The sequence below is a fragment of the Panthera tigris genome, chromosome C1 (assembly GCF_018350195.1).
Source record: "Panthera tigris isolate Pti1 chromosome C1, P.tigris_Pti1_mat1.1, whole genome shotgun sequence".
NCBI lineage: Eukaryota > Metazoa > Chordata > Mammalia > Carnivora > Felidae > Panthera > Panthera tigris.
The window spans coordinates 152,557,941-152,573,008 of NC_056667.1; the positions used below are offsets into that span (position 1 = coordinate 152,557,941).

Consider the following 15,068-nt stretch of genomic DNA (forward strand, 5'->3'; position numbering starts at 1 on the left):
GCTCTCACAGATCTACACTACTAAATAGACTAGACAAAGTGTCAGCAAACTATAGTCTGCAGGTCAAAGTGGGCCCACAGACTATTTTTGTAAATAAAATTTTATTGGAACACAACAATGCTCACTTGTTTACATAATATCTAGGGCTGCTTGTGTGTTACAAAGGCAGATTTGAGTTGATGTTATAGAAACAGATGGCCCACAAAGCCTAACATATTTCCTACCTGGCCCTTGACAGAAAAATGTTATGGGCACTTGTGCTGAAACAATTAGAAAGTAACCACGTAAATGCATAATTTCAAATGGTGATTAAGTGTTACATATTACTGGTAATATAAAACCTGCTTCTATAGGAAACTGCACATCCAATTTGACAGCAAAGACACCTCCCAAGTTTTTGCTTCCCTTACCACAGACTCCAATTGTTAACACAGACTGTGTTTCCATTCACACCAACAATAGAACAATGTGGTCTCTGAGTCTTTCTTAATTAGCAGCCCTCAAGGAAAGAATACTGAAGATCTTTTGTATTATGTGATTTCCTCAAATGTCTGGATGATCTTAAGCTGTTAGTTCATATTGAAGACTGAGGCACTAAAACACTCTGTAAAGGCCTATTTTCATGGATTAGGTATAGGTTGATGGGCTTCATTTGATGGTAATTAGGTGGCCAGTTATTTTTTTTTCCATGGGGAAATATAAATGTCAATAAAACATTCTCCAATTTCTTGACTAGATATGAACCTGGGTACTGGCTTTCAAGAACTTGACAGGGAAATGAGGCTAGGAGTCTCACCATTCAGTTTGACATTTTAAATTTTGTACATCTGTTTTCATATGCACCTCATCTCCACTCTCCTTCAGTTTTTCCACAGAGGCAGTCTCCTCCTGGAAGAGGGTTACTTATCTGCAATGTGTGGTCTTGAGGTTAAACATTTTACATAGATTCTCAAACCATCTCCTGTGTTCATTCCCCTACCTCACCTTTACCTCCTGTGGCTATTGTCCAATCGTTCACATCCCTTTTCCTTCCCCATATACAAGTAGCTCCCCACTATACATATATAAAGAAAATGAATAAAAACTCTAAGTCCCTCCATAAATTAAAAAAAAAAAAATGTTCTCTGGAATATGTTTCAGTCCTTAAAATATGTTCCCTAGGCCTTTCTTAGATGATTCCACAATAATAAACTTAGGAATTTTATGTCCTCTTGAGCTATCTAATATATATAGAATATATAAATATATATTCCATATGTAAATTTGTCTATAATTGCCCAAATTTTGGCAATGAGTAGGATATATTAAATTTAATCCACAGGAAGACTAGCATAATGGTATTATTCAAGTTTATTTTTTGGTAACATACTACTATCTTGAGACCAATTTAATGCTACATACCTATTCTTGACTTGGAAACGGTATCTCCCTTCCCTGATAGTAAATAAAGTTAAAAAGGATCAGGTAATGTCTAGGTAAATACAATATAATTCCAGTAAAGCTGGGAGAGAAACAAAATTTCACATTCAACCAAAATGGAGAGCTGTCCACTACTGTCTATGAATAAATGATCATATGTTCAGATTATATTTCTCTCTGTATATATAAATGTGCCATGTAACAAATGCAAAAAACTGAAGCTTATACTTTAAACATTTTTTTACTTCTTAAATGTACAGTTCTTTAGAATCTCTTCCAGAAATATGCAAAAGTTAACAAGATAAAAATATTTATTAGTGCCACCATTTTCGTCCTCCTATGTACAAAAATACAAACATTTAAGGAAAACTATATTTTCCATTTTTAAAAGGTAAAAATTTAATACTTTTTATATACACGTATTTAACCTTGCTAATATGACTTAATAAAGTATTGTATTTTTATCTGTGACATTAGTTTTTTAATTTAATAAATGAAGCACATAATGGGCCAAGAATATTATAATAATGGCCTATTCCCGCAGTTTGGTCATCTACAATTTTTGCACACTATATCAGATTTCATGGCAAAAAGGCTGCATGCTAACTAGATCTATGTCATGACTTTTAAACTGAACACTGCCTAAATATTTTCTAATAAAAATGTCTTTGAAAGGCAACTAAAAATCTCAGAACTTCTTTATCACTATTCTCTCATTCTAGAATTCCAATTCTTTATTCAAGAATTCCAGGAGCCAATTTTGTCTTGAAAATATTCCTATTTCCAGACGGATAAAAATGCAACAGACCAGAAAGTTCTATAACAGATGCAAATGCAGAAGGGAATTTAAGACTGCATATGATAATGGTATTCCAAATTTGGGGGGAAAGAACTGAATTTTCAACAAATGGTATTTGGGAAAAAGACTAGCCATCTGATAAAAAAAAAAAAAAAGTTATGTACCCGTTTTATGCCTTACACTAAAGTAAATGCCACGTAGACCAGATATATAAATATGGGGATATTACTCTGGGCGAGGGGAGATGACAGAAAAGAAATCCATCTCCATGTAGCTTATGTTCTAGATCAGTACTGTTCAACTGTTCTCCAACATGGAAATTTTCTACATCTCTGCTGTCCAATACAGTGACCACTCACCCATACGCGGCTAGTAGGCGCTTGAAATACACTGACACAGTGGGCTAACAAACTAAAATTTTCATTTAAACTCAGTTTAAATAACCACAGGTAGTGGGTGGCCACTGTATGGGCCACAGTAGTTCTGGTACATCGGTTCTTAAAGTGTCATGCCTGGGCCAGCAGCATCAGTATTTCTAGGACCTTGTTAGAAACACAAATTCTCAAGCCCCAGTCCAGATTAGTGAATCAGAAACTCTGGAAGTGTGTGCTTTGACAAACACTGCAGCCAATTCTCCTGCATATGCTAGTTTCCAAACCAGCAATCTAAAGAGGCTAAAGAAACAAGGAGAATATACAGTATAACAGATAATAATAAATGTTATGATGAAAAATAAGATAACAAAGGAGGTTAGGAAATGTTCTAAATGGAAAAAAAAAAAAAAAAAAAAAAAAGACATTAGAACAGAGACCTGAATGGAATGGGCTATCTGGGGAAAGAAAATTCCAGGCAGAGTTAGACAAGCTGCAAAGGCCTGGGGGCAATAGTGTGCTCCACAAGTTTAAGGAAAAACAGAAAGCAGTGTGCTGGGGTGAACAAGGTAGACTGAAATCAGAGTGACTTGGGACTTTACCAAGTGAGAAAAAACCACTGGAGTTCTGAGGAGTGATGAGGTCTACTTTACATCTAAATGGATTATATGCTGATTGTTGTATTCACAATAGTCTGGGGAAGCAGTTACAAAGCCACTGCAAAAATTTAGGGGGAGATGGTGGCTTGGACTAGTCAGATTTCAGATATATTTTGTAAAGTGTTGACAGGATTAAAGCCGATGCCAGACCAAAAGGGTAAGAAGACACAAGAGACAGAAAAACGAGTTAAGCAGTAGAAAGAGGCCAGTATTGCAATAACACTAGAACACGGGAGGGTTGCTAAAAGGACCCAACAGGAGGCCTAAATTGCTAATTTAAATGATTTGCTCTATGATACATTAAGGTCCTGGTAGTTTCCAGGAACATGTTAAATCAAGAAAAGAAAGGAAATTTCAAAAGGTAGGAAAAAAAAAAAAAAAAAGAATCCAAAAATAAGATATATAGTCAGAGCCAGGGGAGAAGGCTCCAAGAACATTAACCCTTGGGAATCTATAATGATATTATGAAGGGGATTGAACTTTCCACAAGATCTAGGACAAGGGTTCAGGCCAATCTTATCTTGATCTGAAGGAGGAGGATGGGCTCAAGATGTTATGTGGGTTCCACTTATACCTAGATATGCACTCCTTTCTTGCAAGACCCTCTCTTAGCAATGTTTATTCCCAGTACCTAATACAGTATCAGTACACAGTGAGGTCAGTGTCACTGAATGAGGAATTTATAGGAACTGTGATTATTTATCTCTTAGGGAATTCTGGTATCTCAAACACATTAGACAATATACAACTGAGTTCTCTGCACAGTATGAGATGTATGAAAAGGCAAAGTTGTTGAAATGAGATTCATATGCTTTAAAAACACATACACAGAGTTATGAAAGCTGGATTTTTTTCTTAACTAACAAACTTGACTAGTAACCTTGTTGTATCTAAAGTCAAGACATCTTTACACAGAGGTAAGATTATGGCATTAGGTAGGGTTAAGACCGTTTCCAAAAATAACCTCAAACCTGTTCAAATGCTTCTTATATTTCACTGAAGCCTCAGCATTTAGCACTAAAAACATAGAAGACATGGTCCTAACCTAGCCAATTTTAAGCGTGAGAATTACTGTCTTAACTCTATCAAAGAGGAGCCTTAACACTATAAAAGTAGGACATTAACTTTTAAGCAGGCTCTGCATGCAATGGGGCTACTTTGGGGAATATCTAGTCCCGAACTGCACCACAGAAAACAGAACTCATCTCTTGAGTATAGTTTAGAGTTATCCACCTAGAAGTCAAATTACTTCTAGCAAAACAACAATTTTGTTTTGAGGATAGCTATCCCAAGTTGATGTACCAAACAGCAATTGGCTAACAGGTTCTACCCTAGAATCACCACAGGAAAAGACTTGTGTCCATGTTTGCTAAAGCAGGAGCACGTGCCAACAGGCCACCTGAAACCTGAGCCAAATGATTAAAAGTAGAAAAGGACTAGCTGACCTTGGTCATCATTTTCTCAATCAAATAAGAAATAGTATCATCCTCCTCTATACCCCCCTATCACTTGGAATTTGGGTTTATTATATTATTTAAGAGTCTACTGTGTATTACCATTTATAAGTTTTTTTCTCTTGTAAAGTAATTTTCTGGAGGAAAGATATTTTTTAAGACTCTCTAAAAACTCTTATTTCTTCTTTAAAATGGAGAAATCCCTAAGAAATTCCCTACTTCCTTTAGAAATAAAAAACCCCTTGTATGAATTTTATATCTATTATCTCATTTGAGCTCATAACCACCACAAAAGCTACTCTTACTTCATGAATGAAAAAGCTGAAGTTAGAAAAGTTACATGACCAGATTACGAAGAACATATACAGAATGAAGGTGCAGTCAAAATTAGAATTTCCTGAGTCCTAATGGAGCTACATTTTAGCCTCTCAATAACCATAAATCAAGATTCAAGGTGGGGTGGATGGTGTGGAACAGGCTAACTGCTATCTGTTGTAGTTTTACTTCAAAGAATGATGACATCACTACATCACCCCCTAAATACTATGGTGACTCTTTCTGCATTCATGACACCTATTAGAGGTAATCTTGTCCTAGTTTTGCCACCTGCTAGCTAAGACGAGACCTCCATTTTTGTGTTTCAAAGTACAACTGGATATCAAAAATGAGAGTCATGATTCAACAAAGAGCTCTCAGATCAGCAAGATGTCCAATAACTTCCTCAGTGAATTTCCAACCCCTGGAAGTGTTTAAACAAAGTCACTTACCAATAGGGTGGCTATGTAATTTATCATCCAATCTGAGACACCTGAGAGCAAAAGGGGGCACTATTAGTAATTAATCTGGAATAATAGGTACAAACAGGGACTGTCATAGAAAATGAAGATGCATGATGTAAGGACTTTTTATGAATAGACAGATTTCAAAGTATCTGACAGGGGTTGAATTCTATGAATAAGATTCTTCCTTATTATGATCCTTTAAATTAAAAAAAAAATTTTTGATGTTTATTTATTGTTGAGAGAGAGAAAGAGAGACAGAGCATGAGTAGGGGAGGGGCAGAGAGAGACGGAGAAACAGAATCTGAAGCAGGCAAGCTCCAAGCTCTGAATTGTCAGCACAGAGCCCGATGTGGGGCTCGAGCCCATGAACCATGAGATCATGACCTGAGCCGAAGTCAGAGGCTAAACCGACTGAGCCACCCAGGTGCCCCTTTATTATGATTCTTTAAATCTGCCCTACTATCTAATACCATTTTTCAATGCATTCTCAAAACTGAGTTGAGTTGAATAGATTCTAGCCTCCCCTTACAAATGTGTACTAACAACCCAATTAGATTAATGATAGTATGGAAATTTTTAGAACACTCTTTGTTATTACTAATGTTTGTTTCTCTTATGCTAACCCACCTAGCTCAATAATGAATTCAGGAATGAAGTAATGATCTCTATTCCTATGTGCATGAAATGGAGTAGATGAGGTACATAAAACAAATAAACCTAATCTCAAAGTTGAGAATGCTTACTGAATTAGGCTATAGGAAACATTTAGAAGAAAGTAACACAGAATTAAGATTTTAAGACAATAAAACCTTAGATTAGATTAGTATTAAACTGACAAAAGTTCTTACATCAAATGATCAAAAAAAACAGATAAAAAATTTTTGAAATTCATTACTTTAGGCTAAACTCTACTTGGTCATTTACCTTGGATGTTACATTCAGAACTAATCATAATTACCTTCATAAAAACTGCGATTTAATAACATATCTATTAAACACATACACACACCCCTGATTTAAAAAAAAATGAAGTACTATAAATATATCTCATTGCAATTGGGGCGATGCAAATATGGACAAAAGATAAAATTTTATGACACAAAAGTGAGAAATCATTAACTTAAAGGTAGGATAATAAGATAGCATCTGCAATATGATACCATATTGCCATATTGGGGAAAAAACAAAAGAAGTGCCTATATAGGTAATGTATACATTTGTGTGTGTCTATGTATGAATAAAAGGTTATATACTATAATGTTAATATACGTAAACTGCCTGTTTAATAATGACATGATGTTTTAATTTTTTTAGCTTATCTGCATTTTCCTACTTTATAGTGTCCAACTATTGCATTTGTAGTCATAAAAAATCAAAAAGAAAATTAACAAGAGTCATTGTTATAAGGTGTAGATGCCCAGAAAGTAAAGAGAGGAGAGTAGCTCCCCTAGGAATTAACTCAGAGAACATTTGTGAGTATTCTGTCACCTTTTTCCAACCAGGACAGCAATCAACCAGTAGAGGCTTATGCACTCCCTGGCTCAGAGCTGTGGAGGGCAATATTGGAGCCCAGATTACAGGATTCTTCAGTCTCACCAATAAAAACTCAAAAAGTGCTGTTCTACTTAAATAATTTAAAATTCCAACTTTTATTTTAAGCATCCACAATTGAATAAGTATCTACACTAAAATTTAAGCATTCTTAGAGTTCAACATGATTTGTGCCTTGGAATAGATTTTCAGCAGTGTGGTTTTGAAATCTATTTGCCTATTATATATATACTATACATTTGTCATTATTTTTACACTTTTCAATAAATGTAAATGTGATATGAAATTTTGAAACTCTTCTGAGATCCATAGTGTTGTATTACTGATTTTTTTTTTAAACAAAATTGACCCACATTAATGCAGTTATTATCTTGTCATTTTTCATAGTCTACTTTTTCCAATAGGTGGCACTGTAGTCCATGTCAACTGTTTCTGAGCTAGTTCTCTGACCCAACTAGTGCCCGTCAAAGCTGCGGGGCTTACTCTCAACTCTGCTATAAACTGGTGCTGCTGGACAGGCAAATTAGGTCACAAATCATGTGCAACATGTCGCTGGGTCATTTTATAGGCAAAGGCCAGAGAGATGAGGCAACTTGCTGGAGGTTACATAGCAAGTTACAGAATCAACTATAGGGCCCAGGATTTCTAACTTCAAGTTCTATGCTTTCTTTATTTGTGTTTTCATTTATGGCATTCTCAGATTTGCTCAAATCAAAACAAATTTCTATTTATGGTAGGAGCATAAAAGAAAGCAATATCTTTTTTATAAATGGTGTTGATTCTCTTTTGAAGAAGAGAGACTGTGCTAGTCTAGCCATACAATGCTCTCTCCACAGGCTAAAAAAGAGGATTGATGTCAATCTTTTACCAAATCTCCCAAATGAAAACTGTTTTTAAAGTGTCCCAGAGAAAGAGAATAGAGAAAAAAGGAACAAACACTTCATGAGGAATAATTACATCCTAGGCAGACACCTGACTATAAGGTAAGGACCTGGAGTGATATGCAAACATACTCACATATTTCCTTATTCTCTGTAGTGTCTACAGCAGTTTAGCCCATAAACTCATTTTCATTAAAAATTAACTTTCCCAAGTACATGTAGACATGACTACTTGTGCTGTTGCATAGTGTAGCATTTTCTGAGGAGGGCAGGCCCTGGGCATCTTGTCCCTAACAGCAGTGTCCTTTAATGCTTACTTTTAATAAAGCACAGAGCTGCTCTGTCTGGTGAAGAAGGCTGTTTACTCTGCCCACATGCATGTGCACATGCACACACACACACTCATACATGTTTATGGGTATATATATGTGCGCGCGCGCGCGCACACACACACACACACACACCACAATAAACATTTTAATTTCACCTCCCTTTAATCTAATCATCCATAACAGGATGCACAGAAATGCCCAAGGGTTTTCAGTCTGGCACTGCAGGTAGCCTCAAGGTAAGCAAAGGACCGCAAAGACAAGATGGCAGACGAAGGGTGACTTTTGGTCTTTAAAGAGGCATTATTAGTAAGCTCCAGTACCAAAAGATTGGTAAGCCAGTGCAAGGTTACCAACCTAATTCAGGACAAGTTTTTAGTTTCCCCCTGAGCACAAAGTCTATTACCACCTCCAACCTTATTGTGTTCCCTAATCTGAATAAGCTCTTTGGTGAAAAATCAATGTACAAATAAGGGCATTCTTCTGAAGATAATGCTATGTGTTCACATTCCTGCAAATGGAACATTCTGAGCATATCTCTGTATGAGCTGTATAAGGAGACAAAGGGAAACTTTCTAAAAATCTTCCCCAAGACGACATTTTGAGGAAAAGAAAATATATATGTATATATATCTAAAAAGTTAAATGAAGTATATAAGTTTTCTAAATATTTATTCCAGTCTAATATTGATATTATTCTTCAAAGGAAATGCATATTTGATAGATAATATTATCAAAATAAATATCATGCACGAGGAATATTTAGATAAATTAAGAAAATATCGTCTCAAAAAGTTTTATTAGAGACTGTTCACAGTGACATATGGAACTCTGATTTTCTAAGAAAACATTATGTATATAAACTTATTTAAAATTATTCTTCCTTAATCTTCCACCAAATTCCTGAATTATTTTGTTGAAACTTTCCTTATTCTATTTATAGTAACAAAACCAGGAAGAAATTTAAGTTGTCCATGTCATGGGTCTTCATTTTAGGTAGCTAACATTTATCTGCACATTTTTTTGTTACAGTTAAACACTGTTTTGTTTTTTGACCATGGGCCAATGGTAGCTGCAACATTCAAGATACTCCAAATTACACTCTTAAGATATCCCAAATTGTAGCTTAAGATATCTACAATCACTAAGATATCCAGAATCACACCACCACTTTTAATCACAAACACTTAATATTAAAAAATTAGTCACTGCACCTATAACTTGAGTCATTCCTGAATGATAAAACTATTAGGAACAAAGTCCCTGAATCAAAATGTCTGATGAAAACACTGGTATGAAACAAATTCTGCTTATAGGAAAGTTTTTCAGCCCTAAACAAATTTTAAACAGCAATCAGTATTTGGGACACACCTTCCTTGTTCTCTATGTGGAGAAATTATCTTTATTTAAAAAATCCTAGGAAAGTAACTATGGACCGTCAAAACAAATGTCTCTTCAGAACATACCATTTAAGTTGCTACCTCCATGTACATAAAAGAGTTTAGGAAGACCATTTTCATTTTAATGTGTTTATTAAATGCCTAGTATATTGCAAGAAACTGCTAAGCACCATGAAGTAATGATGCCCGCATGGGTCTTGTGGTTTATTCAAGAAGAGAAGACATGCATATTAATTATAGCATAGAAGGATATAGGATAACCATCAATGGTAATAAAGTGTCAGAAGAGTTTGGAAGGTAGAGGTAACAGTTCATTCTGGGAAGATTAGGGAGCCTTCATAAATAAAGGTGTTACTTGAGCTACAGGCCAAACGGAGAAAATGTGGGTGGTAAGGTACTCCAGATGAAAAAACATTCAAAAAGGTGTGGAGGTGGAAAAGTAGAGTATCTGTAGAACAAAAGAGTCATGCAGCTGAAGCTTAAGATATTCAAAGGGGAACAGGGAAGGAAAATCGTACCTAATTGTGGAGAAGAAGAAATAAGGTGTCCCAATCTTCAGACTTGGTAGTTTGGACTTCCTTAATTTGATATTGAATTGTTGTACCTGTGTTCTTTTATCAAAAATAGTGCCATAAAGAGAGGGGTGTTTTAGTCAGATGCATTTGAGGGTGAGAGGTAAGTGGAGAGAGCCCAGGATGAAGGAAAGCAATTCTCAATAGAAAATGGAGGACTCCACATGTGCCAGGCACTGACACCATTTCATTTAATCCTAACAACGGAGTTATCAAGCATTTTTATAGATAAGAAAACTGAGGCATTCCAACAATTGGTGACCCAGAAACAAAACGGTAATTAATGGAAAATTACTCACGTTTAGGGACCTAAGAAGCAAACATTGTGGAAGGTCAAAAGGGTGAAGAAAATCTAGGATCCTTTTAAGTACAAATGTAGTAGAAATGATTGGTGCAGAATCCAAGATAAATATGAAGAAAAATGCATCAACTTGCAGAAAAGTCATAAATTAGCCTTCATAAAAAGGATGAAGAACAAATCCAATGAAAAAACAGAAAGTATATAAGCCACACTGTCAAAAAGGTTGTGTCAAAGAGGGAACCCTAAGATCTCAGTAATGACCAGCTTCAAAGTGATGAAATTCAGGGGTGCCAGGGTGACTCAGTTAGTTAAATGTCCAACTCTTGATTTTGGCTCAGGTCATGATCTCATGGTACATTAATTTGAGCCCCACAGTGGGCTCTGTGCTGACAGTGCAGAGTCTGCTTGACAGTCTCTCTTTCTCTCTTTTTCTCTCTCTCTCTCTCTCTCTCTTAAAAATAAATAAGCATTTAAAAATAAAAAGTGATGAGATCCTACTCTCTTGGTAGATAAAGAAAGTAGACTATGGATGTTAGTTTCCCAGAGTTAAGGAAACAGAAAAGTTATCTCAGAAAACATATAAAAATTCTAAAATAATTATGATGGGTGACAGGACATAGGAAAACCATGATGCTAATGCTAAAGTCATTGAGGTTAAAAAAAAAAAAAAAAAAAGCCCAAAGAACTCAGAAAGCTGAGAGTAGAGAAGAAAGCGATATAAATGCATGACTGGAAGGACCAAGAAGAAATTTTGAGGAGTACTGGTGATGAAACCATTGTTACCTGTCAGTATCAGTGAAGAATTAGGAAAAATACTGACTTTTAAAAAAATTACTTTGACTTCAGGAAAAATAAAAGGAACTGTCTTCATTGGCCCTAGCCACATCCATTATTATTATTATTTTAAAACCAGGGTGTCAAGAACTGAAGATGAGGGGCGCCTGGGTGGCTTGGTCGGTTAAAGCGTCCGACTTCGGCTCAGGTCATGATCTCACGGTCTGTGAGTTCGAGCCCCGCGTCGGGCTCTGTGCTGACAGCTCAGAGCCTGGAGCCTGTTTCAGATTCTGTGTCTCCCTCTCTCTCTGACCCTCCCCCGTTCATGCTCTGTCTCTGTCTCAAAAATAAATAAACATTAAAAAAAATTAAAAAAAAAAAAAAAGAACTGAAGATGATAGTCATGGTCTCTAACTTACAAGATGCCTTCCTTACTCAAAAGAAGCACAACCCAAGTGATTACCTGCATCTGAGCTACAGGCCCAAGGACAATCACAGGGTCTCAAACTCCTAAACAGGATTCATTGTGGGATCTCCAAAACCACTTTCAATACAAAATAAATGGCAAACTGCAACTTACTTAAATTTAATGCGAATTTAATACACAGTATTATGTATGGTTTGCTAATGCTGAACTTTTCTACTTTCACATAATTCTAGTAATTTGTGAAGTTACACATAAACTTGATGGTAAATCTGAAGATTAAGGTTATCTTGAATGAGTTTCTTCTAGACAAAACCACACTGTAAGGATGCAACAACCTATAGGTTGCTTACTTATTCTTTTGTTCTATACACACACACACACACACACACACACACACACACACACACACACACACATTTTTTTCTCTCTCTCACTCTTTCTCTATACAAAGGTCAAAACAGCTTAGATTTCTAAAACAGGACTCCTGATAACAAACGGGCAGTTGAAGGTGAAAGGTGGAACAAGACCAAGTATATGGTTCATGTAACTTTCCACTTCAAAATGAAATGGAAAATTACACTTGGCTTTATTCCATTTTTCCAATTTTTATGCAGGTATTAAAAGTATCAGTCTCCTAAATCACATTTTCACTTCTTGCTGGGTTAAAGTTTAATTTTACATTCCTATTAAACTTATCCACATTTTTAGTAAATTGATGAAATCAAAGAACTAAAAAAATCCTACAATTTTACAGTCAGATTTATCTGTTTTGATAAATAAGAGAGTATGACATTTTAAGAGTAGTTAGTAACCTCTGCAAAATCAGATTCAGAGAAGCAGCTTTAAAAGGAAGCAATAATTTGGAGAGAAAGGGAAAGAATTTCCTTATAGGTCATTGGCTTGCTTTGTAAGTTGAACTTATAAAATCAATATAACCAATGATTGTTCCTCAGGGAAAAACTTTTTTTTTTAAAGAAAACTTATTAAATTAGTAATAAAAAAACAGTTCTAAGTTTCAAGAGTCACTTGACGGGGGTTGTGGAATTCATAACATTGATACTAAAATATTATTAGGAAAAAAATTATCACCTTTTAGCATATTTTTAATAGATAACTAAATAGGGTGATGAATGAAGTATTCTGTCAAAGAAAAAAATCAAGAAGTACATATAAAACAGAAGGTATCAACAACAGAAGAAGAAAGGGAACTCCTGCTTTCATTTGCTCCATCGTACCTGCCATGAACAGTAGTGGATTTGATAATATCTCCAGGTAGCACCACTGAGAGTTCAATGTCTTTATCTATCATGTTTTCTTTCTGTTCCATGATGCAAGCAGAGGAGTCTACAGTATCATCAACTGAAGAGGCATCAAGGTATTTGGTCTCAGCTGGAGGAAGTGGTGCCTTGGCTTTTGGTTTTCTCCTTAAATAAAAATAAAACGCAGTAATTAAATATATCCATTTTATTTTTAAGTTTATTTATTTTGAGAGACAGAGAAAACAAGCAGGGGAGGGACAGAGAGGGAGGGAGAGGTAATCCCAAACAGGCTCCACACCATCAGCGCAGAGCCTGATGTGGGGCTGGAACTCACGAACCACAAGACCATGACCTGAGCCCAAATCAAGAGTCAAATGCTTACTGACTGAGCCACCCAGACAACCCTAAATATATCTATTTTAGTAACTTTCTAATATGATCTAATTTAACAAAAACACAAAATGTGTGTGTACATGTTTTTCACATGTAGAAGAAACAAGCACCAAAATGTTAACTGTTTATTAGACATGATGGAATTAAGGATTTTTCTTTGCCTTAAAAAAAAATGTTTATTGTTGGGCGCTGGGGGGTTCAGTTGGTTGAGTGTCCAACTTCAGCTCAGGTCACGATCTCCCGGTTTGTGGGTTCCGGTCCAGCATCGGGCTCTGTGCTGAGCCTGGAGCTCAGAGCCTGGAGCCTGCTTCAGATTCTGTGTCTCCCTCTCTCTGCTCCTTCCCTGCTCGCACTCTGTCTCTCTCTCTCTCTCAAAAATAAATAAACATGTTTAAAAAATTTAAAAAAAAGTTTACTGTTTATTTTTGAGAGACAGAGAGAGAGAGACAGAGACAGGGAGAGGCAGAGAGACAGAACACAATCTGAAGCAGGCTCTAGGCTCCTAGCTGTCAGCAGAGAGCCCCATGCGGGGTTCAAACTCACAAACCTTGAGATCATGACCTGCACTGAAGTCTGACACTTAACTGACTGAGCTACCCAGGTGCCCCCTTTTAGGCTTTTTTTTTTTTTAATTGGTGCTCTCTTTTGTTTTCAACAACATGACTACATTAATTGGCAATAAAAAGAAACATGATAATAAATTCGATATTCACTTTCATTAAGTTCAATTAATGTATGTTTATTACAGTAAAGCAAAAGTGTAACATTTTCTTTGAGATAAAGTATAAAAATCCTTGCTGTCCCAGGATGGAGATCAGTATCTCATTCCTATACCTCATCACAGCTCTTACCTATGTGCCTTTCACTCTATTTATTTCCAACCTAGCGTGTTCTACCTCTCTATCCAGATAACTCCTACCTACTCTTCAAAGTCTAGCTGAAACCACCCTTTCCTAACCCCTCAAAGTACAGTCTCTCTCTATATAGCATATACAACAGATTCCATAAATGTGACATTTTTCCCATTTCCCCCCTTGGGTACCAGTTTAATCTCTCTGCCTACGTTTATAACTCTCTGGAGGAAAGAAGCATGCTATTTTACCCACTGCACTTAGCAATGAACAATGAACTGTGATTGGTTATTTGATAAAATACATTTCTGCCTCAGTGAAAAATTCTACAAATAATTACTCTAGCAAATATGTTTCAGTGTCACTAGGGCAACCTCTTATAACCTATTTATAACAGAAATAGGTAGCAGACATGCTGAAAACATTCACATGGGCCAATTCAATGATTTGATGGGTTGAAAAAGCATAAAAAGAAAGTAACTACAAATAATGACATACTTATTTTTAAGTACTACAAATTAAAACTTTTGAAAATGTGGTCTTTAATTGCTTTTGGAAGAATTACTACTGCTTTCCATTCAGAAAAATATAAATTTTAATTTCTCCCTCTCCCCATTTCCCACACAAAGTAAAAACCAAACAAGAGAAAGGGCTTCTTTATAAGTAAATATGTAACATCCAGCCATTTAGTATTTTCAAAATTTAAAGTCTCAGACACCCAAGCACCTTTATGCATTTGACATCATGAAAAGCAGAAATTTCCTACACTGTACATTAATTTTCCAAAATAATAGGCATTCAATTTTTAAGAGTATAATTGTGGAGATATATTGTACCTGAGAAAAT

General features: G+C 35.7%; 1 protein-coding gene across 5 annotated transcripts in view; it reads right to left on the reverse strand.

Annotated features, from left to right (window-relative positions):
* COBLL1 (cordon-bleu WH2 repeat protein like 1) overlaps window positions 1-15,068 on the reverse strand; it is a 168,339-nt gene that overhangs the window by 51,953 nt on the left and 101,318 nt on the right. For all 5 annotated transcript variants that reach the window (XM_042994581.1, XM_042994579.1, XM_042994578.1 and 2 more), the window contains one exon: window positions 12,955-13,143. In XM_042994581.1, coding sequence (XP_042850515.1) covers window positions 12,955-13,143 — 189 coding nt within the window. The remainder of the gene's footprint in view (window positions 1-12,954; window positions 13,144-15,068) is intronic.